The following is a 26,481-nucleotide window of genomic DNA, read 5'->3' as shown; positions in this document are numbered from 1 at the left end:
AAGATTATCTCTTAATTTTACCCTGCCCACAAAAAAAAATATTCATCTTTTCAAATGGAAAAGAAACATCTCCATCAGAGCATGGGAGCCTTCCCATCGACCTCGGGTTAGTGGGAGTCTATTTTCAACATCTGTCTTTTGTGCAGAGTTCAGAATTTAAATAACTTTGGAAGGAAAAGAAGCCAGCTGGTGTATGCATCATTGCGCAACACATTCCTACTGGCACAGTATTAAAATTGCCCTTTCTGGAGAACTGAGTAACATATGTTGCTTAATAGAGAGTGCATGTAACCTTGTCATCTTGGAGTAAAATTATGTATGAATCTGAGAGCGACAGGTATGTGTGAAAAGCAAGGAAAACTCAGCATCCCTAGAAAGATGCTACCCGTATCAGGCTGTTTCCACACAGAAGTGTGAGAAAACTTGTAACCACACACTGCACACAAGGTCAGGCAGATCAGGCACTGAGGAGGAGAGATGATGTCTTTCTAGATCCATCATCCCCTCACATTCACAAGCATGCAAAAAATGTTAACCTGAATAAAAATGCCCTCATTTTATTCCAGCCCATTTAAACTGCCTCAGGTACAATTTAAATCTGCCCACTAGCACTGTCTGTAAGTAAGGGAAGGTACCAGGAATGATTTATGGTCACATTGTGTCAGCAGAATACAAATAAACAGAATATTTTTAAAAGAAGTTGGTCTAAGTGCATTGAGCTGCCCCCATCCACCCTCTATCCCCATCCTCAAAAAAAAAAAAAAAAAAAGGGGAAAGGTTACAGGCATGTACTTTGTATTGGGGAAAGAGCAGTGTTCTGAGAATTCAATTAACAGGGACAAAGCAATTCAAACAAAACTCACTGTTGCTCTGCTAGCTTGGGAGGCAGGAGACAAAAATCTGCCATAAGAAAAAGCACAGAAGATGATGTAATTTTTGCAAGAAAGCTGCATTTCTGTGTGTTTATGCAGAAAGGATATGGAACTGTGAGCAAAGCCCGGTCTCCCCCCTGAGGCAGCTGTGCTGAATACAGAGGTCTGGCTGGGCAGGACCTGCTAGAGCACCCTCAGCTCTGAGCTCCCCTGCCCCTGGCTGTGCCCCCCAGCTCTCCAGGTAGCTCCTCCTGCAGCTGGCTGGCACAGCAGCTCATAAAATACCTCCCCAGTTAGACTTTAACCATGGGTCAGCCTGGCTAATGACAGACATGTCAGACCAGCGCCGACTCTCCCAGCACTCAGGGGGAGGAGCAGTGCTGTGCTCCTGATGAAGAATTAACTTATTACAAAATGACAGCTGGAATCAAGTTTATTGGGCACAGGCTCCATGGCGCCAGGAATTAACAAATGGGGGGGGAGGCACATACCTAACAATTCCTACTGCTGAAAACATGGGGAATGAGAGCAAACCTCAGAACTGTCCAGGAGCTTCCCAGAGGGAATCCTGAGAACTCTTGCTGGGATCGTAATAGCCGTAATTGGGAGGAATGGCAAACACAGCTCTGTACAGAACACAAGGATTTTGTTTTATTGAATCACACAAGGATTTTCATTTTATTGAATCACACAAAGAAATGGCACTAGCCACAGTGCCCTGGAATGACTCAGAAGCCACCTGCGGGCTGTGTGGGAATGGGAACCTGCAACGGAAAGGCGTTTTTTTCCTGGCCAGGGGTGCCAAGTCACCCTGGGGTTGGGCAGGGAGAGCAGGAGGAGCGGGAAGGCAGCACTGGCTTCCCCCAAGCCCTTTGTGGGGTAACCAACACCCAGAGCTTGGTGCCAAAGCACCAGGAGCAGACTGCTGCCAGAACACCTCATGCCTTCTTTCCTCCTTCTGATTAACTGGAAGAGAAGTGTGCCTTTCAGCCTGAAAGAAAAGAGCACTGGAGAGAAGGGAATGATTTTAATTACAGCTTTGGATTTAAAAAGTAGCATATAGATATAACCTGGCCAGAAGCAACCTTGCAGGTCAGAAGAGTCCACAACCATCCAAGCTGTGATAATGTGTGGTGTCCAGCAGCCAGCTGGGCAGGGAGCAGAGGCAGCACTGCCTCTCCCCAGAGCCCATGGTCAGAAGGTAAGGCAGCAAAGATCCAGAGTCCTGCCAGGGGCTCCCCAGCCATAGGGCATCCATCACTCCCTGCTGCTGCAGCCTGCTGCCCCTAAAACAGCAAGACACCTGCCAGCTCATCCTGGCCCACAGCTCCTCCAGCCCTGCTGGGGCAGCAGCAGTAGGTATCAGGAGATGAAATGGCTGGAAAGCGGGCACCTCCCAGGAGGGCAGACAGCTTCATCCAAAAGGCATTTCTGAATAAGGCTTCAGAGCATCTGACAGTCCACTACTCTGGGCTGCACGTTATGCCTTCAGGGGACTCAGGCTTGCTGAAGGAGAGCACACTGAAATACCTGCTTAGCCTGCTAATGTGATCAGCAATAAATGGACTGAAACCCTTTTTTAAAACACTGCTTTAAGCCTTCCTACCAAAGTGCTGTGCTGGTGCCTGTGTCTCAGGACTCTCATACCCTTCACTGTGGGATCCCATTGCACCCCAATTCCTCTGTGCATCTGTAAATCTGGCTATGACTATGACCACGCTCCACACATGAGCAGGGCATTTGACATGGGATGCCAGCAGCACCTCCCTGCTCTCTCCAGGAGCTGGGATATGGAAAGACGAGAAAAGCAGGGAAATTTGGGGATCTCCTTGGTGTGGTCATTTTCCTTGGACTCCCTGCTCCTGCCACCAAATCTGAGGACAAAACCAGCCCATGGCACTCACACTTGCAGCAGGGATGGGTCCCATTGTGGGGCACAGAAATACGGAGATATCTGGGGCCAGGATGAAGGTTCTCACCCGTTCCATCAGCAGACTGCCAGCATGGCATGGCCAAACATGCTGGATACCTCTGCTATCCTAATAGTTTGGGTTTAAACTATTCCTCAGGATTAAATTTCCCCTGTCCTCCTGCCTACACCCCATTGCTGGTGGTTTTGGCCTGAGCTGGACTTAAATTTAAGGCTGCAGTAGTTTGGAAGAGAGGAGGAATAATGAAGTATTGGATGCTTGTTCTTGAGCTTAATGATGCTTTTTAAAACGCTCCCACAGCTCCTTGGAGTTTGCATTTGCACATATGGGAAATGCGGCTCAGAGGTATATGTGTTTGGCTGAAATAGATATGATTTTGGTTTGCACTGACAATGTCAGTGCCTATTTTCCCATCCAACTTTGGGTTTAATTTCAGTAACTGTCTATGATGGTTGTGCGTACCGATGGGTATAAATGGGAATCAGGCTAAATATACCCATGTTGTGAGAGCAGCAGAGCAAAGTTAAGATTGCTGCTTCAAAACCACCCCAGGATTACAGCATACCCATCTATCACACAAAATATGTTTTCCAATAACATCAAATACTTCACGATAAATGCCTTCTGCTCGATTTGCTATTTCCTCCCAGAGAGCTGCCTCCATCCGCTTCCTCCAGCCTCCCCTCACTACCTCCGAGTTTCACAAGTTGAGGTGGCAAACTGGGACACGCTCACAAGCCATCTGCAGGAGATGCAGCTTCACAGGAAGCTCAGAGAAATCAGAACTGGTAAGAATTAAACCAATATCAGTCACAGGGTTAAATGGAGAAAGTTAACAGGCAACAACTTATGCTAACCCTTTCTTTTGAAGGCTTCCATTTGCAAGATGATTTACCTCCCTTACAAGAAATCCTCAGGTATTCCAGACCTGTGTGGTTTTTTTAAAACACCTTTTAATCAGAGGTTCAAAGGAGGCCTGAGGCACATCAGCAGCTTGCTGTGTGCCACAGAAGCCCATGGGGGATGCAGCAGCAGCACTGTGTCATGAAGGATGCAGGTGTTGGAGCAGGAGCACACTTCCCAGCTACATCTCTCAGTTCCACCAGCAGCTCACCAAAGCCACCAGGGTCCTGATGCCTGTGCAGGCATCACTGTTCACTCCATGGGGGCTTGACTAATACCAAGCTTATGAACGAAAGCTGAGGACTCCAGTTCAACCACATAATTTTTCCTCCAGCCTGGGCACATTCAGTGACAGCTCCAAGTGGGAGCAGTGCTTATGGGCTGGGAAAAGCAGCACCTCTAAGCCAGGGATGAAGGTCATTGAAGACCCCGTAACATGCTATCCCCCAGCCTTGAAAACATCTCCAAACTCCTTTCAGAAATCCAAGGAAGTGATAACAGCACGGGCTGCACCCGTATGGGAGGTGGCAAGCTCCCCCCTGCCTTCACATGCTGCCATCTCTGGTGACCACGCCAGGGTGAGAATTAACCGGTGTGTGGGTGTGTGTGGGATACTGGTCAAACTGGTTATAAAAATAACAGCCAGGCCTTGAGCTGCTTCCTGCAGTTAAGGAAAACAAGGATGGGTTTTGTGTGCATCTGCAGGCACTACTCTCACACTGCTTTTCACAGCCCGGGAGGAAGAACACAAGAAATTAGCTGTACACATTTTAATATTTACCACCTGTTGCTAGAATAAGCAGAAGTGCATTCCTTGGAAAGCTCACATCTGACAGGAATTTGTGGTATTTTTAATTAGACATATAGTGGTTTGACCTATGCAGGCAGAGGCAGCACAAGCTGTTTGGTGCAACCGCCCTTTGAAGAAGGTAAGGAACTACAAGCACCTGGAAATGGCTTCTGTTCTTCCAGCCCAGAGCGGGTTTGAGCCCATATGCTAGAACAAGCTTGGCCTAAAGAGCAGTGCTGCCATTTGCAGCAGTTCAATCATGCCCCTTTACAACAATCCCTGATAAACTCCTGCCCCTCTCCGGCACTAGCCAGTCCCGATGCTGTGGGGGACCCCAGGACTGAGCAGTACAGGCAATGTCCAGCCCAGCACCTTCCTCCATCTGAGAGGGAAGACAAAATTCCTGTGTTCAAAATTAGCTTTCTCACTCAAATGCATCCCTTCGAAGATGGACCCTGCCTCAAGGCAGCTGAGGTAATCCCTGCCCACATGGATGGGTTGAAGGCAGGGCTGATACTGCAGAAGAGCACAAAGTCACCCCAAATCCACCCTGAGGGCAGGTGACAAAGCAAGGGGCACCCTAAGAAGATCCCCACACAGCAATTTAGAAAGGTGTCAGCTCAGGAAGTGAGCCAAATCGCACTGTGGTGATATTTATACCCCAAGTTGTGAAATACAGGATTTATTCTGGTATTTTTTACTGCTCACCACAAAGCTGCTCTCCCACTGTTGCATAAAAAGCTTGAGTAAGACCAGTTGAGAAGGCAAATGAGAATAGCCAGGCAGAGACATGCCAAGGAAGGTAGGCTGGGAATACTGTAACTAAATCAGCAATTGTGAAATTCAGACAATTAATAAAGAATGAATGAGCAGCAGCATTAAACGCTTGGTGCATCAGAAACAAGCCAGCCCTGTGGGGCTCTTTAGATCCGGCGGTGCTCAACAATGTTTCTGGGTTGTAACTGGAGAAAAGAGGTAATTATTCATATCACTCTTGCGTCACAGTTCCTATTTCAACAATAACTAATGCAGGTATTAAAACTCATTCACTAAATTCTACATGTTAATGGCAACAAGAATAATGTCCTTTGGAGAGACTTCAACAGAATTATAGCAAAAATTTCCAAGTAATAAAAGTACCAAGATTTTAGGTGGAGTTAGAAAAGAGGGGTTGAAATCCAGCTCAGCAGCAGAGCCCCAGATGAAGCAATGAGAGACAGAGGACAGAATGCCACTGTGCTTCCAGGAAACCCCCAGTGAGGAGGTGAGGAGAGCCCAGCAATACCCATTTCTATGCAGGGCTGGGAGGAAAAAAAAAAAGCATTTGCTTTTAAGGCCAAGCGTACAGGAATTTGGCATCTACACATTTCAGAATGATTTTATATGGCATTGGCCAAGCAGCCTCTCACAGGAAAAAGGAACAGAAGCTGCATCTGCCAAGATGCAGAAGTGTATCCTAAAAAGACCCTGGAGACATTTCAAGGTGTCATCCCACTTCAAAGGACACCATGAAGACAGTGTGGTCCTGGGCAGCATGCAGCAAAACAGGTGACATTATCCCAAACTACAGTACCACTGAAATCACTACCAATATAATCCATTCCTACAGAACATCTTCTGCTTTATCACACACTTCAAAGAAGAAACAGAAAACAGTTCAGAAAAAATTAAGAACATGAGGCAGTTTCCCCAGACTCCTACATCCCAGAGGTTAGAACAAACTCTCTGTATTTGGCTTATCCACAGAACGGGCTCAGTGGGCATGTGTCCACAGCTCAGACCTGGGACTTGGGAAGAGCTTCCTCACATTGAAGGCTCTGACTTTAGACAAATGCACAAAATCGGCTAGCTGGGTGTTGAAGCTGGATCTACTCAAACCACAGAAATACAGGTCTTTTTCACGGAAAGCTCAAGGGGACCTGCACCCCAAGTCACACTCACCTACAGCTTTGGCCAATTATTCTGGAATTCTCTTCTCCTTTTAGATAATGTGGATTTCTTAGCATGTAAGCAGAGGTCAGCACAGATGTGCTCTTTGTGCTGGGGATACAGACACATCCCCTAAGTTCCCAAGGATCAGGGAATGTTTGAAGGAGTCCAGACCAGTACCATTCATCATGTTAAGAGGGAATAAGAAAATGTCTTATTGGAGCAAAATGCTAAAACAAAACTGGAAGTCTTGGAAAGAAAAAGAAAGAGATGGGTCTCTCAGATGCATATCACTACTGCAATCCAACAACAACACTGTAAAACATCACAGGTCGGGCTGTTTCCTGTTAAAGAATTAGGCTGAAATTTAACTATCTCTGCTGAAGTTTCCTGTGGCAAATACAAACTTCAGGCTGGTTTTTCCAGCTTCTGCTGGAACAAATCAGCAGTTTCCATATGCAAGCCCATGACACAGGGAACTGGTTTGCTTGGGGATTTTTCCCTATCAGGTTACACTCCCACTGTTGAAAACCAAGTGACAGATTAAGAATCACTGGGATCATTGTGCTCCATCAGGGAAGTCTGACCTGACAAGGAAACACTTCCTATTCTGAAAATTCTTTGTCTAGAGTCTTTGCCCTGGGTAGACTTTACTCCAGATGGGAAAGTCCATGCCTTCCAAAAATCCCAGTTGAAGCAGATCACCTACCAGCTATCATCCACAGGGACATCAGAGCAGCCACAGCCACAGTGCCACGTGGAGGTGCAGCAGCCCTGTGTGGCCCTGGCAGCCTCTCTGTGAGGTGACAAAGAGCAGACAGGAGGAGGCAGGGAATCTCAGCATGCTCTATAGGCTACAGCCTCCTCTGCTGACATGGGAGGAGTGCTTGGCTCCTTTCCCTTGTTCTGCTCCTTCTGCTGCCCTACAATAGATACTTTCCTCCCGCTCCCTAATTAAACTCCCATTCCACAGACCAGCTCACACAATAGATTTTGCAACCTCTCCTTTTAAGCAGATGTGCTGCTTTCCTCTGCTCCTGCACAGGGCAGGAAGCATTGACACTCTAAAACCCTCTCACCTTGCTGCAGGCAGTGGGGCAGGCTCTGACTCCACCCCTCCTCAGGGCACAGCATCCCTTGGAACATCTTCCTGCTTCACCAAGCCAAAACCACCAAGAATTCATTTTAGCAGGGAAGAAACTGGGGCACGTGGCACTTTTTTTTTTTTTTTTTTTTTTTTTTTTTTTTTTTTTTTTTTTTTTTTGGAAGGCTGCAGCCCCAGGCTTTTGTCTGTCTTCTGAGGTGATGCAGCAGAGAACACCACAACAGGTTAAATTAAAGGGTCCTTGGCCTTTGAGGACCAGCAAGGAAGCATAAGAGCAGAAAGGATCATACACAAGAGTAGCATTCAAAGCTGACTTCAGTTTCGTTTAACTTTAATTCAGCCTGGTTCCCTGCACAGGGATGTCTCCCTTGGAAGGAGTCTGACAAGTCACAGCCTCGCTGTGTCTTATGTTCTCACACATAAAATGGATACTTAATACCCTGCTTGTATTCTTTAGTAACATTTTGGTCTCCTTTTCCTAGGTTATTTCTCCCTTCAATCATGGAACAAGAGCGAGGGACTGTCTCTGGACATACTCAAGCCTGGCTGGAAGATGTGGCTGCCCAGAATAAGGCTGCCTGCATCTCTCCAGGCCCATGCAGCATCCCAAGTGTAAAATGTTGCCAAGATGGCAGAAAATTGATGAAAGCACTGATTTGTTAAAAAAAAAAAAAAAAAAAAAAAAACACATGAAAATTCCATGTTGTAGTAAATAAGAAGGAAAAAAACCTCCAAATAAAAGCAATGCCAAGGGTGAGAGGAGACACAAACTCAAGGAGAAGGTCCAGTTCTCCACTGCACTGCCTAGATACTGCTGAGATGCTAGGATGAGTCACAGAGCCTGAAATCAGCCAGACCTCAGCACACCTCTCTGAAACCTATTTTTTCTTATCAACAACCTCTCAAGCAGCCAGGAGCTTATTCTTTGGCACAGTTAGAAATTTACTCTAAAACACAAAGGAAAGTGCAGATAGATATCTTCACCAGCAATTTTCTAGCAGCAGAACTGTCCCCTCTTGGTGACAGTGGTGGGGCCGCTGTGCACTGAGATGTGTGTGTGACAGCTGGTGACACTGAACACAGCCCTTTCCCACAGTAACACTTTTCGGCAGAAGTTTATTCAAGCCTGAGGCTCAGGCCATCAAAGGAAGCTCTGTTACCTTGCAGAAGGCTATCAAAGGATGATGGCTTCTGCAGGAATTCTTCAAACACTCACCAAGAGCAACCACCAGTGCTAACATAACCCCAAATCCCCCAGAACAAGTTGCAGACCTCCTCACCTTGACAGCCAGTCTGAATCCATTCATGCGTGGGAGGCAGAGTGTGCAACAAATCTTTCCTTTGTAGGCAGGAGGAAAAGCCAGAGCAGGAGAGCCCTGTGAGCGGCAGCTCCTGTGGCATCTGCAGTCCCACAGACTCCACATGTGCCTGTGCTCCAGGAGCAGGGTCTGCAGCTCCGCATTCCCCTGCTTCTGGTGCAGCTGAGCCCTGGCACTGTACTCAGTCTGCTGCCCTGCCAGAACCATCTGTAACATAGGAGTCTCACAGGAGGGAGCCAGGGAAAGCAAGTTACCAGGCCAGCCTGCTGTGCCCCACAGATAGTGCAACCCACCAGTGCAGTCCTTCAAACATGCTTGAAGGACCATTTCCGAGGAAAAACGACTTGGAAGCAGGAGGAAGAGGAGGAAAGACAAGGGCACACAGAGGATGGACATTGGTGAAATGGCTTTACATGCTGGCCATCAACTTAGAGAGGGGTGGGAGCCAGCAGAGCATCCCCTGGCTGGGAAGGAGTGACAGTCTGCCCTCCCACCACATTCAGGGAGCCTGGGAGACATTATTCCCCATTCTCTCCCCTGAAGTCCCTGCAGGTATTTGCTGATGGCTCAGACAGTGGCATGGCAAGGCAGTGAACGGACTCAGTGTGAGCATGGTGGGGAAGACACCCAGGCAGGGAGGGAGATGAATCACAGGAAGACACTGAAGGCTCCCAGAGAAGGGGCAGAGTCTAGCCCAGGAAAGTCCAGCCCAAGCACACAGAGGGCAAGGATGTGTGACAAGGTGTAGAGGACAGGAGGTCCCGCTGCCTCCCAGCTTTCTGTCGACAGCTCCACTCCTGCCCTGGGCTTGTTGCCTACTTGGCTTCCAGTCCTTTCAAAGGAACTGGGCTGGCTCCAGGCCAGCATCACCCACCAGGACCACTGCTGCCTGTGCTGGCATGCCCAGCACCAGCCCATGAATCCCTGCCAGAGCCCCAAGCATCACCTGCCTGTGGGACGCTCGCCCAGAGCAGAAGTGCTGAGCTCCTCAGGGACACAGGAGGTATGGGGAAGACCACATGGCATGCACCTCCTGGCTCAGGAGCTTTCCTAAACCATGCTTGCTCACCTGGTTATGGTTTCCTTCAGCCTCAATGGCTCCTCGACTGAGCTGTCCATCCCGCTAGGAAGCCCCTGCTCTTTCCTGCCCCAGGCTGTCCACCCCACCCTATTTTGGACCCTGGCCACGAGGGACACGCTGCTGTCGCAGGTTTGGCAGAGAACTCTCAGACAAGGCATTGCTGGAAGCTGCAAGGAAATGAGCTTATCATGAGTTATTTATGCAGCCAGCTAGCAGGGGCCGGGAGTGTGCCTGTTCCTCACCTGCTCAGCACCCAGCGGGTCACACGTCTGGCTGAGCACAGTCATTCCTGCCGCTGCATGACCCAGCACGCTCAGGAGACACACAGGCACTACCCGCTCCAGTCTCTGTGCTCTCAGTGCCTTTCCAAAGTCTCTCTGGCCAGCAGTGCCCCAAGTCCCATCCCTCAGTGCCTTCCCCCAGGGCTGAGTTCTTGCTTTCCAGTACTAATGGCTCACACTTCACACCTCTTCAACAGCCCAGATGCCAGGCTTCTGCCCTGGCATAGAGCCATTTACCTCCCTGAACTCACTTTACTCTGTATGCATTGAAACTCACACTACTCACTGCTCCACTGGAGACCACCTCACTGGAGCCCACAGCTCCACTGGAAAACACTCACCCCATCCTGGCCATGACCGTGAGGCATAATAAAGGCAGGGTCACCAGGCTTTGGCCAGCTTTCCTGGAAATGTGGGCAGTCTTGGAAAAAAGGCTGCTCTAATCAATCTGGGTGCTAATTTAACCAGTTTATTGATTAAATACTAACCACAGGATGAGATCTTGGCCTATCTCATGCCATGGTGGCAGCAATACCAGACTAGTCATTGTTTTATTATTGAATTTAATATTTACTTTATTAAGTGCCACTGGTGATGCCAGGAAAAATACAAGCATGCCCAGAAGTCTTCACCCCTTTATTGTACCTGTCAGAGCACTGAAAGAGCAATTGAAATTATTACAGACATCCTTTCAGTTCCTCCCAGATCTAATACAACATAATCTTGTTCATCTTGGATAACCACATCAAGTCATTAGTTTGTCAATAATTCACCTTGCACCAAGTGCCACGAGTTGGCATGAAGCAGGCTGTGCTCTTCAAGTGGCCAGAGCCTGAGTATCTCCTGGCCAGCCCACTTCCCACTGTGCTGGTCCTCACAGACAGATGGGGCGGCGGGGGGGTGGGGGGGGGGGGGCGGGGGGAGGGAGCGGGCTGCCCCAGGTATGCAGGTCAAGCTTGCTCTCAAATCTTGCTCTGTTTTATAGAAGGGATGCCCGTGCACAGGGAAAGAAAAAAAAGAAGAAAAAGGAAGGCATCACTGCAAATGGCCTCATGCTTTTAAAAACTCACCATGGCAAGAGCACAGATAGCTGAGAAATATTCTAATTAAACGAGCTCAGAGTTACACCAGGAGCTCTACACCAATAAGTGGCCACACACATAAATTTTCACACCAGTCCAACTGCACCTGTGGCCTGCAGAGGATGCGAAATCTTGCTTTACACAAGCTTGTAGAAATTCAGCAATTTTGCCAATTTGCTAAAATTGAGCTCAGCTATGCAAAGCAGAAGTCCCACAAAATCAGATGTACCTGACAGAGTAGGAGGTGTAGAGGAACAAGATTTTCAAGTGCTTGGAATGCCTCCCTGTTTTGAGCCTGCAAAACTCAGCTGGACACTTCCCAGAAACAGCCTTGCAGAAGACTTCCACAGAGGCAGCTTTCAAGAAGTGCCTATACAGGATTTCATCCTTTCTGGCTCCAAAGAAAACCTGGATCAAAGCTGCACTCAGCAATCCAAAAGGGCTGATTCCAAATTCTCTAGAACCACAGCACCAAGCCCCAGCCAGGCAGCACTGGCTGCCCTGGAGACATGCCAGGGGCATAGAGAGGAAAGCATTTGCATGAATTTGCATCATGACAATGTAAGAAATATACAGTTGTCATTGTCATTTAGGGCCCATGGGCTCACCGGGAAGGGAGGGAAGGAAAAAGATATCTTGCCAGCTGCTCAGGCACTTTCAACTAAAATCTGCAACAGCTCATAATCCTTAGGGTTCGGAAGGATTTGTATGGGGCTTTTGGATGTTCAGGTGACCTTCTGGACTCACAGATCAGTTCCTTGTATCTTGCATCCTGAGGAGCCAAGGAGCATTTGGAAAGCCAACCTACTCCACCAGTTCAAGGCATGAAGCAACATGGACTGGGTTGGCCTGTTTGGGATGAGGAGGAGAGGGAAGCCAGTCGTGCTAACAGGAGCCCCACTGCTTGCCCAGGAAACAAGCCCCGGTCTACTGTATTTATTACCTATGTGGCCATCAGTGGTCTGCAGGAGAGGTGTAGGGTTTGGAGGAAAGCTGAAGCAAATGCTCACAAAACTGCTCTCCAAGTGCATCTTTAGCATGGCTAATGTCCCATTCCACCGAGTCATTTCAGGGCCAGGGATTTACACCAAGGTACAGTGCAGAGAGGGCTGTGTTCCATAAGCCCAGCCCATGCAGGAAGGAAAAACAGACAGTCAGCTGAGCACCTCCCCTTCCCTCCTCACCCAGAGTTAAGCTGCGAAAATCCCAGGAATTCTGCACATTCTGTTCTGGAGAGAAACTGCCTCTGGCCAGGAGCATGAGGATGGCCACGGCATCACCAGCCTTTCAGCAGTGGGGAGATGGGACGGCATCCGTGGCCTACAACACCAACCCCCTGTTTAAAGCTCCTCTCACCTCTGGCCCACAAAAGGGACCAGCTTTGGGCTTCACCTACCCCTTCAGTTCAGGTGGAGCTGTCCTGCCCACCCATGGCTCTGCTCTGCAGGGTGGGCCTGCCTGGGGCAAGCATCCCAGCAATGTCAGCTATGCACTGGCCTCCTCTGTGCCTTCAAAGAGTCAGGTCTCCATCTAAACAGGAAGCCAGGCTCCGAGTGTGGGGGAGTAGAAGGGAGGCTGTGCTACAGGAAATGCTGCTGTCCCAGTCTCTCCCTGTTTCCAGTCCAGCCTTGGCAGTCGTGGGGGATTCCAGGGAATTCTACCCACTGGGAACCCCACTCTTGGGCAGACAGCATCCTTACTTCTTTGCAGGGCCATTTTTTAAATCACTTAGTAAACAGAGGCAATGCCTAAGGAGCAACTATGGTGAAGGCAGCACTGAGAAAGGAGAGTTGAGGCAGCAGAGGGGATGGTGAGGGTCCCTTCATCAGCAGTGACTAACTTGGAACAAACAGACAGAGCACCTTCCCCCTAAACCAGGGACTTCATTAAAAACCACACAAATCTCAGGGTCAGTAGCTGCTTCACACCCTACACACAAAACTGCTGCTGCTTGCACTTGACCATCTCCCACTGCGTGCTTTCACTGCCTAAGTAAACTTTTTTCTTCCTCTGGTTTCCCCATGCAAGTATTATGGGAGTATTTTATGCCTTAGAGCAGAAGGGTAGCCATGCTCTGTAAGGACATGCATTCCCTCAGCTCCAGCCAAACTGAAAGTGGCCTCCACTACACAGCCTGGCCAGAAATGTCCTCAGCAAGGCTGTGGTCCCTTCTGCTGCCAGGCACTCAGCCAGGGCAAAGCACAGCACACCAGGGGAGGGCTTTGCATGTAAACAGGCATCAAACCAACCATCCTGGCACTCCCCTCACAAACAGCATTCCCCCCCAACAAATAAACAGACATTCAAACTCTCTCTGGCAGATCTGATCTGAAAAATCATGGCCTTTCAATGACTTGTATCTCTCCTGTCTTACACTAGGTGAAGAAAGCCTGAGCACATGATTCAAACACATCAATCACCACGAGAAACCATTATTTTACCCTATTCTGTATCCTTTCACTGCCACCCAGAGCTGTATCTTTGAATGTTCTAGACTGTGCTTGAGTTTATTTATAGTGGTCAACAAGGATGTTCTGGTGTTCTTATTTTTTCCCCACGGTTTACTTAAGCCCTCGAAGTGTGCCAGCCCTTCCACACAGAGATGGAGTTCTGTGATTTTGGGGCTGGAGGTGCCAAAAGTCTTGTTCAAAAGTCTTATCTTGAAAGGCAATGAAGGAAAATGCTGTTTATGAGAACTCTTGATAACATAACAGTTGCTCTGTCCCAAACATTGTCTGGACACAAGGTGAGCAAACTTAATGCTATAAAGGCCTTCCCAGCCTGTGCCCCAGTCACAACAATAACCCCCATGGAGAAGACAGGACAGCAGTAGGAAAGCTGTTGAGGAAAGTCCACAAACTATTTATACCCTGAAACTTTGAAACAGAAAAGCCTTGAAATCTCTGTCCTTTGAATATGACACTCCTTACGTTGGGATATGATACTCCTCTCCTCCTCTGGTGAAAGAGAAAATGAGATTATAGCAAGGGTCTGCATGGAGGGCTGGGAGGAGCAGAGCTCTGAAGCAGCTGCTCAGCGACAGAAGCAGCTTTGGTGCTTATGGGATCCCATGAGACCAGCAGAAAGACAGCTCATCCCTTACCCAATGTTCCTGTAAGTGCCTTCAGGCCCTTCCAGTTCAGAGTGTTGTTCCCAGGAGAGAGCCATCCCTGGAGGACAGGGCACACTCCTTGCTGTGGCCCAAGGACAGACCAAATCACCTGCCCCTGCAGCCACAGACTCCACAACAAGGGCTAGCCCGGCCTGGAGGGCTGCCCCATGCTGAAGAACCAAGAGCCAAGCTCCTGCTTTTTTCAGCCTGGGGGGCAAGAAGTTACGGGGGTGCACAGTTTGCTCCCCTCCCAGCCCCCTCTGAACACCTTGCAGATTTGCTGGCCAGAGGCTGGGGAGCAGAAGAAAAGCTCCTCTCTTGGCTATTGGCCCAGCATTATACAGCAAGGGTGTCCCATATCCTGACTGTAGGTATTTTGGGAAGCCAGATGACTTCATTACCAGATGATACTCCCTGACCTACTCACCATTAAACAAGCTCACTGTTAAACCAGCCCCTTACTCTGCACTTTAATTTGCACACTGCCATTTAGCACTAACCTGCTGCCATATCCAGACAGCACCCAAATCTTCACACTGCTGAAACTCTTACACAAGCTGTAAAACCCCTGGGAAACTTTTGTACATATAGCTTGTTGCTACTTTGTTAGTGGGACTGACAAATGAGGAAATGCTCCCAATCACAGACACGCTACAGTTACCATGGGGTGCCAGCAGCCTGACATCCCAGCACATCCCTGCCTCCTGCAATGGAGCGCCGGGAGCACAGACACAGCCCTGCCACTGCTCAGGCTGCAGCCACAGCACCCACAATACCTGGGTACCACGGGGCACAGCCGTGCTGCAAGAAGGACTCTGTGCCACATGGCCTGCAAGCACCATGCCCAGGTGACACAGAGATGGCAGCAGAGACAGGGAAAAACAGAGTTATGAATACACCGGAGGACAAGATTTATGCAAGACAAAGCTGCAGGTGCATGTGGAGGAGAAGCCCGGGCACTGGGATAGGGAAGAGGAAGGGGCAGCCTGGCCACACTCACCCTGATGCGCCGCATGGCCGTCACAATCTCCACACGGCTGTTTGGCCGTGGTACATCCAGGCTCCCGATGTACTGCAAGGAAAGAAAGGAGATTAGTCCAGTTCCTACAACACTGGGAACCCCACAGTCCTACCATGGCCTCAGTGGTATCGACAGAGGGAACCCAGGGTCACTTCTGGGGAATGAGCAGAATTTTGCCTGCTGCACCTGAATCCTTGCATGCCTCCAGCCATGAAACTGTTCCCTCACCACAACACTGCAAGCAGTCAAAACCCCTTTTCCTAGCGATAAAATAACTTCAGCCATCAGGCCAGCAGGACTCACTCATCTAGGCCATGATCAAAGCACAGAGGGATAAGCAAATATCCCCTCAGTGCCGGTGAGTCATCTATTACAGGCCTGGATATTGGAATATCCCTAAAATAGCCAGACCAACCTGTCCTGTGACAGGCCCTCCGTTATTTAATTGCAACCCTGCCAAACCCATGGCTGTTTTCACAGGAATGCTGAGCCTCCAGAATAAAGGAGCCACTCTGCTATTCAAAGGGGACCAAAGGCAGCACCACTGCGACCCAGCACGGAGAGACGCGGAACAAAACCTTTTTAAAAATAAAATGGAAGAGCGCAGATTCTGAAGAAGGATCAGAAAACAGACAAGCCATGAAGAGTCAATGCTGAGCACTATAAACGTGTAGTTAGAAGAAAAGCATTTTGAGCCTATTTACTGGCCCTCTGTGCTCCCACGCTTCATCTCGACACAAGGGCTGACGTAACCCTCAGCAGCACAGCGCGGGCACCAAACCCAGCAGGGCTACGTGTTCCTGGGGAATATGGCCATAACCTCTGCCGACACCACAAAAGCCCAGGCGGCTGGTTCCCAGCAGCAGCACCGAGATGGGTGCCTAAGTGTCTGAACATGTGCTCAGCCAGAGGCTGCTGAGAGGGCTTATTTCTCTCCCAGCACTGCTGCAGGACTTCCAGCTCCCCTGCACTGGGATTGCCACCTCTAAGGAGGGATGGCATGGTGCAGGGGATGCACGACCACACCTGGGCTTTGTGTGTGAGCTGCCCCAGAGGGCCTTCTGGGACAGAAATTCAGGAAGCCCGGTGTTTCTGAGAGACCTCCTCGCTAACTCCCCATGGCCAGGCCATCCCCAGACACACGGCTCCTGCCTGGGGGGACATAGAGGCAGGTGTCCAGTGACCAGCACAGGGCAGTTGGTGCCGAGAGATGTGCAGAGAGAGGATATAAAAATAAGCCCCAAACAGCTGGCACGTCCATCACATACCGTGCAGGCTGTGCAGCGCAGGGCAGCCTTATGTAAGCAGGAATTACAGCCTATGACACCCAGCCCCTCAGTGCCCTGCTGAGGCCACACAGCTCTAGGTAAGTTCCCTGTCACAATCCCTACACAGAGTCTGCCACTCCTTCAAAGGGGCAGGTCACTTGAGAGAGGCATCTCAGACATCAATACATCTCCTTTTCTGAGGTAAGGTCTGGAAACCATCAGTAAAAAGCAGGAGCTGAGGAGGAGGGCAGAGACAGCTGGAGCCCCAAACCTGCAGTCACCACACAGGACCTAAGGAAGAAGCCTTTCCCCATCCTGCTCTGCCAGGCAAACATCCCTGTTGTACTTCCCCACCAAGCCCTCACTTTTCTGCCAGGGACCACCTGGGGAAGCAGGATTCTTATCCTGTGTGAGAAGGACAGACTTTTGCAGCCAGAGGAAGCCTGTCTTCTTCCAGCTATTCCCAGCTGCATGAGGTCACTGCCTGGTAAGCCCTTTCTGTCCCCTGTGCTTTCCTTGCCCAGCCAGGTGCAGAACACAGCCATGCCCAAGGACAGGGCAGGCAGTTCCAGCTGGGCAAGAGACAGCTGCACCACCCTAGCTCCCACAGCCACAGGAACTCCAGCCATGCCAAGCTCCTGGCTGCCCACCAAACCTCATGACCATGACTGCGTTTGCAAGCCCAGCAGGGCTGGGGTGCCCTGCAAGCACAACCAGCCACCACCCTATGTCAGGCACCACCTCTTTGGACTAGCCTCCTGAGAAACAGCATCAGCAGTAGGGTTGTCTTGATGCTGCCCTATTTGTGCTCCAGCTCATGTCCACATGTACCCAAACAGAGGGGCACAGGTCTCAAACCCTGCAGGATTCAGCTTTGCTCTCCAGCCTGGTTTCCAGAGCATCCTGCTGTATCCCACAGCCTGTGGGTGCTCCCACCAGAGCCCATGGCACATCCAGCCCCAGTGTGGGCTCACAGCCCCAAAAACACCCCCCTTTCCCTCCATTCTGGAGGCAGGTATTTTTTACACATTTCACACAACTCAGCAGATGGACAAAGTCTCTCCAGATTATTTTTGCCTTCAGGGCAGAAATCACATGTGACAAGTGCACTGCAGAAGAGTAACCCTTCACAATGTGGTAAATATCCCCACAAAATGTGGACTTGAGGGTTGGTCTTTCAGCTAAGCAACCTCCCAGGCAAGCTGGGGGGATGGTCTGAGACACCATCCATATACAGCAGTGATTTGCAGGCAGTGAACACACCAAGGGCTGCTCCTGCTCCGCTCTACTCCAGCTCTCCTACTCACAGCACCAATTTTAATTATGGGAATAGGTGTGGGAACAAGCAGGTGAGGCAAAGACAAGGATAAGCAAAGCAGCCAGAGCTTCCACAGTGCAATACTTCCCACTCACCCCACTGCACCCCTGAGACTGAGCTACCTCTCAGCCAGGGCAGGAGCTCACAGACCCCCAAGCATGGGCACTCCCAGGCACAGATTTCTGCCTTCCTTTAACATACACGTGCCCCCAGCAAGGTGCCAATGGTGGTCCCAGTCCCTGCAGGGGCCACTGTCCTGGCTCCCAGGCTCAGGCCAGCATCTGTGCCAGAGAGCTGACCCCACAGCAAAGGGAGGCAGGAAGGAGAAAGGAAGGTGCCCGAGACAAAAGGGAAGAAAATAAAGCTGTGCAAAAGAGCTGACAAAGAAAATAAAGCCATGAAAGAACTCACCCTCCCCAAGTCCCCGCAAATCAAGGGGGAGAACACGTGCACATAAGCAGGATGTGGCTTTTCCATATAATCGCCTCCAGATCCATGGCCCCACCACCCACCACACCAAGGGATGGGGGGACAGAACTGGAGTCCCACACTCAAGAGAGCCAAGTGGCATCAGGGGGTCACAAATCCCCACAGGCTGTCCTGAGCAGCCTCCTCCTCCCGAGCTCAATTAGGGGAAGAAAGGCCACCTGCCGGGTGAATGGGCAGCTGAGGGAGTCCTTCAGCAGCAGGTGTCCAGGCAGGCCCACAAAGGCAGCCCTCACACTGCCAGTGCCGCTCCAGGCTGTGATGTCAGCACAAAGCACCTCTTTTGTAGGGTGGTCCTTCATATACCCTGCTGCTCCTCATCCCCATGTGGTCCAGCCTTCCATCCATCCTTCCAGGACCCCAGAAATGGCAATCTCTCCCTCTGCCCTGGGAAGTGGCGGCATCCATCAGGCTGCTCAGCAGCCAAAGGGACTCTGCTTGCTGTCCCCTTCTCATGCAAACAGGCTCTCCCCTCTGCCTTAGGCTCAGTTGGCAGGGGCCCCTGCACACAGCCTACACCACTGCATGCTCTGCCCATGGCTTACAAAAGACCTGCCCAGTTCTGGGAAATGCCAGGGGAAAAAGAATTGTTTTTTAAACAGAAAACAAAGGGGAGCACTTTGCCAAAGCACTGTTTGCACAAGTCACTCAGTTTCTCATTTTTCTTTGAGGCTGTTGAATACTGCTTGTTTTCTAGTCTGTCAGAAACGTCTTTTCTTGAGAAGTTGCTTTTTCTGTGACAGCAGGTGGCAGATATTTTCGGAAAACTGAAGGCCAATCGCATCACTGCCGGGGGACACCTCAGAAGGGGTGTTGATGAGACTGGTGGTGGACAAAGGTGGGTAGCCAAAGCCTTCCTGGGGAGGATATGCCACCTTCCTGCTGCTCCGACAGCCCCATACTGCGTGCAAAGGTCAGGCCTGAATCATCCCTGGCTTACAGGGGAGCCTGCATTGACTGGCTACCAGTTGCTAGCTTCCAGAGCCACCCTGAGCCAGAGACTCTGCCACAGATGAAGAGGCACTGCTTCTTTATGGGAGCCGCAGGCAGGCAGTAGGGTGGGCGACACGCTGGCACCATCCCCAGGCCATCTTCAGGGCCAGGAGAGCCCTGTCTGGGCAAGGAGTCCTGCCCCCACATTAGGGAGGGTTATTGGAGGCACCAGCAGCCAGATGGGAGGCACCAGATGCAGAGCACAAGGGTCCCCAGATTTCTACAGAGGCCAGGGCGGTGTGAGACCTGCCCCAGGTACTGGGACATTGACCCTGCCACACATGGCTGCGCCACAAAGTGAGGGACAAAGTGCTCAGGTACCAGTCTGAAACCTCTTTATTTCTCCAGCACCTGGGGAACACCCAGTCTGTCTGCAGTCTCATTGATAAGGGCTTCTCTCCAGCTTGCTGCTGTCAGGGAAAGCAGGGAGAAATCCATTCCCAGGACTTTGGCTGTCCCACTGTTCCTGCTCTCCAGTTGCCTACATGTGTCCTCAGCCCCAGGAGCCAAGGGTCTGGGCTGGCATGGCCCCAGCTCTACCCTGCACCTCAGGAACACTTTGCCTTGCTGGATGGAAAGGGGGAAGTTTACTCAGACTGTGGCGGTGCAGGCTCAGAGGCCAAAAGGGATGGAAAATCCACAATGCCAGCTGACTTTAATGGAAAAAGGGCCTGGCTTCTGTTCTGAGTGCAGCAGATGGGTGCTCTGCTGAGCTGGGCACCTCAGCCTTGCCCAGTTACTCCCTGAGCAGGGAGGAACTTGTACCCCAAGTACAACACATCCAGGCAGCCTGAGGCAGTGGGTCAGAGCCATCCAGAGCCATGCAGCTGGATACTGGGCATTGACACACCAGGCAGACAGAACCTTTAAGGACACCAGTGCCTATGTATCTGCTGGTCCCAGCAGCACTTGCCTTGTTTAGGAGCTGCCCTGGGGCTCAAGAAACACAGAGCTCTGGGGGATCCAGGACACTCACCAGGGCCACAAACACCACATCCACTCTCCCCTCCCACCAGCCAACACCTGAAAAGGGGACACTTTTGCCGCAGGTGACCATGCAGTGAGGCCAGCAGGCCACAGACCTAGCAGATGCCACGGAGGGATGAAGATTTTCCATGCCAGTGAAGCAAGACCATCCACTCGCCGTGTTTCCATCCCCGCCCACCCACAGCTGCCCTCACACTGGGCCTGAGCTTCCTGCACCTCTATCCAGCTACAACAGGGATGTGCAAGCCCAGAGCACTGCAGAAAGCAGGGCTGGGAGCATCCCACCCTCACTGCTGCTCCCACAAGACCTCCTGGTATCTGCAGAGCCCACGTGCCACCCGCCTGGGACTCACAGCCTGGGCACACATGGCTTTGCCAAAGCCAGACGGAGTTTTCTTTGCTAAGAGCTGCACTAAGCAGCCTATGAACTGACTTAACAAGTATGGTAGAAATATGCCACTGTTTCAGACAAGAACCTTTGTAGACTTGGGAAGGTTATTTATAGCCTGGAGCAAGCAATCCTGGGCTCAGGCACACTGCAGCTTTGCTCTGGGCTGAGCAGCCCCGACAGAGCACACCAGAGCTGCCAGTACAAACAGCCCCCAAACAGAGCTGCCAACTCCCTCCCAGCCAGCCAAACTGGTGCAGAGCATCACACAACCTGTCTCCTGCTTTCCAGCCCTCCAGCCTTGCTGGGAAGGGAGCCTGAAGCAGTGGAAGGGAACTGAAACCCCGATCAGGGCTGCCTGCAATTCAGTTCACTTCCAATGCTGTTATTTGCAGCCCCTACGTACATAAAAATATACATGTGAGTGGAAACACACATGTACACCCTGCCTAGTGCTCACCTGAGGCTATAATCGTTTTCCTGATAAAGGATTTCTCTTTGGAGCAATTGGCAGCACCTGCCGGTGCTCACAGCCCCTGGAAGGTGGCAGGCAGGTGGGCTGGAGAGGTTCAGAGGAAGGGACATAACAGATCAGACTTAAGTCTCCTCCATGTCCCATCTCCAAACATAGATAGCAGCAGATGCTCAGTTCAACTTCAGTTTCCCACGCACAGAAGCAAAGAAAAGTACTGACAAAAATGACAGAAAGTGCCTGGTTGCCAAGACCACTTAAGGGAAGAAAAACCACCCCACCAGCCAAACACAAAACCCCCACCTGCTGCACAGAAGAACAGCAACCCTCCAAACTTCCAGTCCCACACTTACCTGTGAGCAGGTCTGGTATTTTCAGCACATAGGATGCCCAGGCCCATGGCAGTCCCAGACCACAGGCACTGGGTCCACCAAGGGTTGAGATGTGTTTGGGCAGCCACTCCTCCCCTTGCCTGCACATGAGGAAGCAGCAGAGAGGGTCCTCACAGCCATCTGCCCCTTCTTTGGAAACCATGTACATCAAGACACTGAGAAAGGATTAAAGGGACTGAAGGAGTAACAGCTGCTTCCAAATAATGGGCATTTGGTAGGTGGGATCTTGCTCTGGACCACAAGACCTCTGGGACAGGAGGCCCAACCCAACCCAGCTCCCAGGACAGGGATAGTAATGACTTCCCTGAGCAAACCCAGCAGCACCCAGCACTCCAACAGATGAAGGTCTGGCAGTCCAGTCCCAGGCTCCACCACTCCATTCCCTCTGCCTGGTGCTCTCTCTGGAGGCATTGGAGCAGCCTGAGTCATAATTTCTGAACGCACAAAATTGCTGGTGTTGCACAAGGTGGCCCTTGGGTTTTGTCCTGCAGGTCCAGGTCTTTCGGAAGATAAGGAGTAAGCTCACATCCCTGTCCTTCTCATGGAGGTGGAAGAGAACAGGAGGTGTCTTTCCTCCCAATATCCCTGTTTATTTAACCAGAAAACCACTGCACAAGTGGAAATTTCCATCCATTCCCCTGCACCATGCTGCAGCTCCCAGTTCTTTCATCCAAATGTTTCAGCTAACCCAAGAGGCCAGGCTTTTGATTTTAATCAACAATTCAGATTGCAAGACACAGAAGAAAACAAATGTCCTGCCTCCCCTCAGAGCCAGCTCCTCTGATTCCCTGCAGCCTAACCAAGGCATCTCTGGGATACAGTGGGGTTTGGTGCCAAGAGAAGCGCCCAATGAAAACAGACCCAAATGTGCGAAATGTATTACTGTTCCTAAGAAGATGGAGTGGGATTTTCCATCTCTTGGATTTATCTCCAGAAAATGGATTAACATAATCCTTAGGGGACACTTTGCTCTGGCTTGGTGACCCTGTGCCAGCACATACAGCTGCAAGTGGCTCCAGTGGGGACAGGAGACACAAGCCTCCCGATGGCATTGCAGCTCAAGTGACAGCACTGCTCACCTCACATCAAATCCGTCGCCCTCTGCTTGACAAAGGTTCAAATTCTGACTGCCTGTGGCCACCCAGTCATCCTGGGATGCCAAGACTCCCTCAGAAGGGGGACAACAACATGCATGCCAGCTGCTGTTGATGGACCAAAAGATGTACTACATCTACCACACATGCAACTAAAAGACAGCAGCAGGTCTGAGTGTAAAAATACAATTAAAAATTAAAGCATTACATCAGCACATACTGACTCAGGTCCACACTCCCCCCCTAAAGTGAGCCCCAGGCAAGCTCGTCAGGAATCTCAGGCTGCTGGAGCAAAGAGCACTGGTCCAGCTGCTGAGCTGTAACACCGGGATCCCTGCTGACTGCACTATCACCACCCCAGGAAGATTTGAGGACACAGCCACTCAAGTCCCGACACCCCAGGCCAGCATTTTTATGGTTTAATCTTCCCCCAAATTTCTGCTCTAAATCAGAGCTCCACATTTTTGCAACTCGCGCTGGCTGCCTGGCTGCAACAAGAGCTGTGCGGGTGTAAGCACTTGGGATTCTTGGGGATAAAAGGAAGTAAAGGAGTGTAAGCATTTAATTAATCTCCAGCAATCTAATAAAAGGATAGAGTAATTGCCTCAGCTATCTGCATTCTATATCTGGCATTAAGGGCTTCTGGAGAAACACAGGAATTCGGAAGCTGGGTTTCTATGGATTGTGCTTGGCATTAGCGTGTGCCACCGGATACCAAATAAGAGAACCTAACAAAGGCTAATATGCAGCACTACATTAACACAGCCAGACCAGCAGCGTGGAGCAGAGATGAGCTGTGAGCAGACCCACGGGCTGCTGACACCCTGTCCCACTCCCCAGCCCCCAAGCTGGGTCACCCGAACCTTGCATGGAAGAAGCACATGGGATTTAGAAGGTGAGATGCTTTGTGGCCTGCCTGCAGGTGAGGAGTGAGCAGGTGCTGGCAGTAAAACAGCAATCAGCTCCAACCACCCAGGAGCAAAAGGCTGCAAAGTTGAGCTTGAACAGTTTTTCCCAGGAAATAGTTGCAAAGCAGGTTTAAGTTTGCTCCATGAACAATTCCTCAGCTGGTTTGCTCTCGGCAGCACAGTGCCTGCCACTGAGCAGGTGATGGCCTCTGCAGATGAACACCCCCCCACCCCGGCCCGGAGAAAAGACGGAAAATAACACTTTGACACCCTCCGACGAGCCACATCCTTGCCCCGAAGGCATCGCACACAATTAGATGCCAAATTTCCTTCCCCTGACAGCACACGTTCTCCGAAGACAACAATGTGTGACAGACGCCTGTCTTCCTGCCGCTCAAAACGGTTTTAGCCCAGGCTTTTCTCCTAAGTCAACCACACTGGAGTATCTCCGTCGGGATGATAACCGTGACCCCTGGGAGAAGCAAACAGAGCAGGATTTTATGTTTCCCCTTTCTAAATCTCCTGGCCAGTTCCCTCCCAATTTCCTGCTGGCCAGCATGCCATACTCGGTAGCTCCGAGCCTGCTCCGAGATAGCAAGCGCCAGCCAGCCTGCGGGAAGCCACAGCCAACGTGGAGCGAGAGAATGAAAAGTCCCAGTGGAAAAGATAAAAAGAAAAGAGCACTCACTAGCAAGGATGGTTTATATACGTAAAGAGAAATAGCAAGCGTTAATTTCGAGTGTGTGTCCCAGACCGCCTGCACCGCAAATGGCGCACAGTTCATCCGAGGCTGCTCACACTAGAGGAGCACCAGGGTCCAAGGCATCCTGTAGACCCCAACCACCCGCGTCCCATCCCAGCGGCGCTCCGGCACTGTCCACAGCGCTGGAGCCGCAGAGTACAGCCTGAGCCCTCTGCTCTTCCCTGCCTGGGAAGATGCACACGGACCCCGCTTTTGGGGCCAGCGACCCCGAGCAACACCACGCGGAGCCCTGGAGGGATGCAGGGCCAGAGAAGGATGCCAGGGTCAAGCAGGAGGGTGACCCCACTCCAGCCTAACCCATCCCACCAGTCTGGGCATCCCTACCGGACAGGTTGGAAGCCTCGCCCAACTCCACAGCTGAGTTTAGGAGAGACCAGGCAACGCCAAGGTGAAGGGCTCGGGGAAAGCAGAAAAACCCCGCAGCTATGCCGAGAGAGAGCTGGAAAAACGGTCATCTCGGAGCGTCGGGGTGCAGCGCCGAGCAGCGACCCCCGCGGCGCCCCCGCGCGCGCCGCCCACCTTGGCCTCGAAGCAGATGCCGTGCTGGAAGGCGTCCTCGTTGTGCAGGGGGATGCGGAGGTCGTGCCGGTCGTCCACCAGGTTATACTTGGACTTGGCGGGCATGGCGGCCCCGCGGCCGGGCAGCCGTGCAGCCACTCGGCCCTGCCGCCGCCGCCAAGCCCGCCCCGGCCGGCCCCGGGGCGGGGACGCGCCCGCGCGGAGCGAGCGGAGCGGGCGGTAGGGGGCTCTGCGCCCGTCGCTGGGCAGCACCGGTCCTGGGGGCTCCGCGCCCCCTCCCCGGGCAGCACGGGAGCGGGAGCGCGGCGGGCGGGCGGCGCTGAGACCTAGTGCGCGGGGCCAGGCTTGCGCCCTGCCGCCAAACTTCAAATAGGCGGAAAACCAGAGAAGGGATAATGGGAAACGATGCCTCGGGAGTGGTTCGGGGAGGATGGGCGGCGTCGGCCAGCCCCCCGGGCAGCACAGGGCAAGGCCGCTGCTGGGAGCGGGTCGCGCATCCCTCTGGGCTGGGGAGCGGTGCCAAGGAGCTCCGCACGCAAATCTTTGTCTTAACGCCGGACACGATGGGAACCAAACAAGGTGGAAGTGGAAAATCTCCATCGTGCGTTTAAAGAAAGATCAGGACTTGAGACCAGACCCCCGGCCCTACTGGGACCTCCCTTACCAAAGTCCTCGAAGCTATGAATATGCTTCCCACCCACTGAGAGTAGCCCAGAGCTGCTTTCCAGCTGTTCAGGGAGCAACTCACATATATTTGACCTCAAGTCCGGGCTGTTGCATCCCTCACTCCCACATGCACAGTGTGCTCTCAGATAGGGCTCTAAGCTTCTGTGTTTGTATATCCATAGGTGCTGCAGAGTTCATCTTCCCGCAGTGTGCCTGAAGAGCCAACACTGGCCTCAAAGGTGCTTCTCTCCACAGGAGAACCACAACTCCCAAAGGCCTTGCCTTGCCGTGCTTGCATGCTCCTACAGCCAGAGCCCACTTCCATCAGAGTTCCAAATTACTGCAGTGCAAAGAGCAGCACTGACTGTTGATCATTTCCTGGGCAGAACAGATCCAGGGCCATTGATTTTTCAGCCTGAATCGATGTGGTAAAACTTCCTTTGAGTTTCTAAGACGGTTCAGTGCCAGCCACAGCACTTCAGCCACATCTGAAAAATGTATTGTTCCATTCAAAACGGAGTGGGCTTCCCACCACCTCCAGAGGCTCAGCTGACAGTCAGGGCACATACAATTACATGACAAGCTGAGAAATCCCTGTGCTCCATCATGCCATGAGAGGTGTATGTGAACTGCTGTTGTGCTGCCAGTTTCCCCACGCCAGGCCCAGGGTGGGATTTTACAGAGCTGTCAGCACTTAGACAAGTGAATCAAGGGATGACTTCCCACTGAAAGCAAGACACCAGCAAGCCCTGGGCTCTTGAAAACTTTTACTCCTGGTTTTGGGAGAGGACAGGGAATTGG

The 26,481-nt window shown here is 51.4% G+C and overlaps 1 protein-coding gene across 10 annotated transcripts in view; it reads right to left on the bottom strand.

The window, feature by feature from the left end:
- The window catches only part of NOS1AP (nitric oxide synthase 1 adaptor protein), a 42,952-nt gene extending 17,788 nt beyond the window's left edge, over nucleotides 1-25,164 (bottom strand). For 6 of the 10 annotated variants that reach the window (XM_083867689.1, XM_083867692.1, XM_083867697.1 and 3 more), the window contains exons 1-2: nucleotides 25,015-25,164; nucleotides 15,406-15,477 (exon numbers count right to left, since the gene is read on the bottom strand). In XM_083867689.1, coding sequence (XP_083723815.1) covers nucleotides 15,406-15,477; nucleotides 25,015-25,119 — 177 coding nt within the window. In that variant the 5' untranslated portion in view covers nucleotides 25,120-25,164. Of the gene's footprint in view, nucleotides 1-15,405; nucleotides 15,478-18,776; nucleotides 18,855-24,819; nucleotides 24,890-25,014 lie in introns of those variants that run through there. The other 4 variants (XM_083867695.1, XM_083867698.1, XM_083867696.1 and 1 more) reach the window with 3 other exon arrangements.
- Between the last annotated feature and the right edge of the window lie 1,317 nt (nucleotides 25,165-26,481).

This window comes from Zosterops lateralis (assembly GCF_965231275.1).
Source record: "Zosterops lateralis genome assembly, chromosome: 9".
NCBI lineage: Eukaryota > Metazoa > Chordata > Aves > Passeriformes > Zosteropidae > Zosterops > Zosterops lateralis.
The sequence above is the reverse complement of the archived record's forward strand: the minus strand, read 5'-3'. Positions and strand labels throughout refer to the sequence as shown.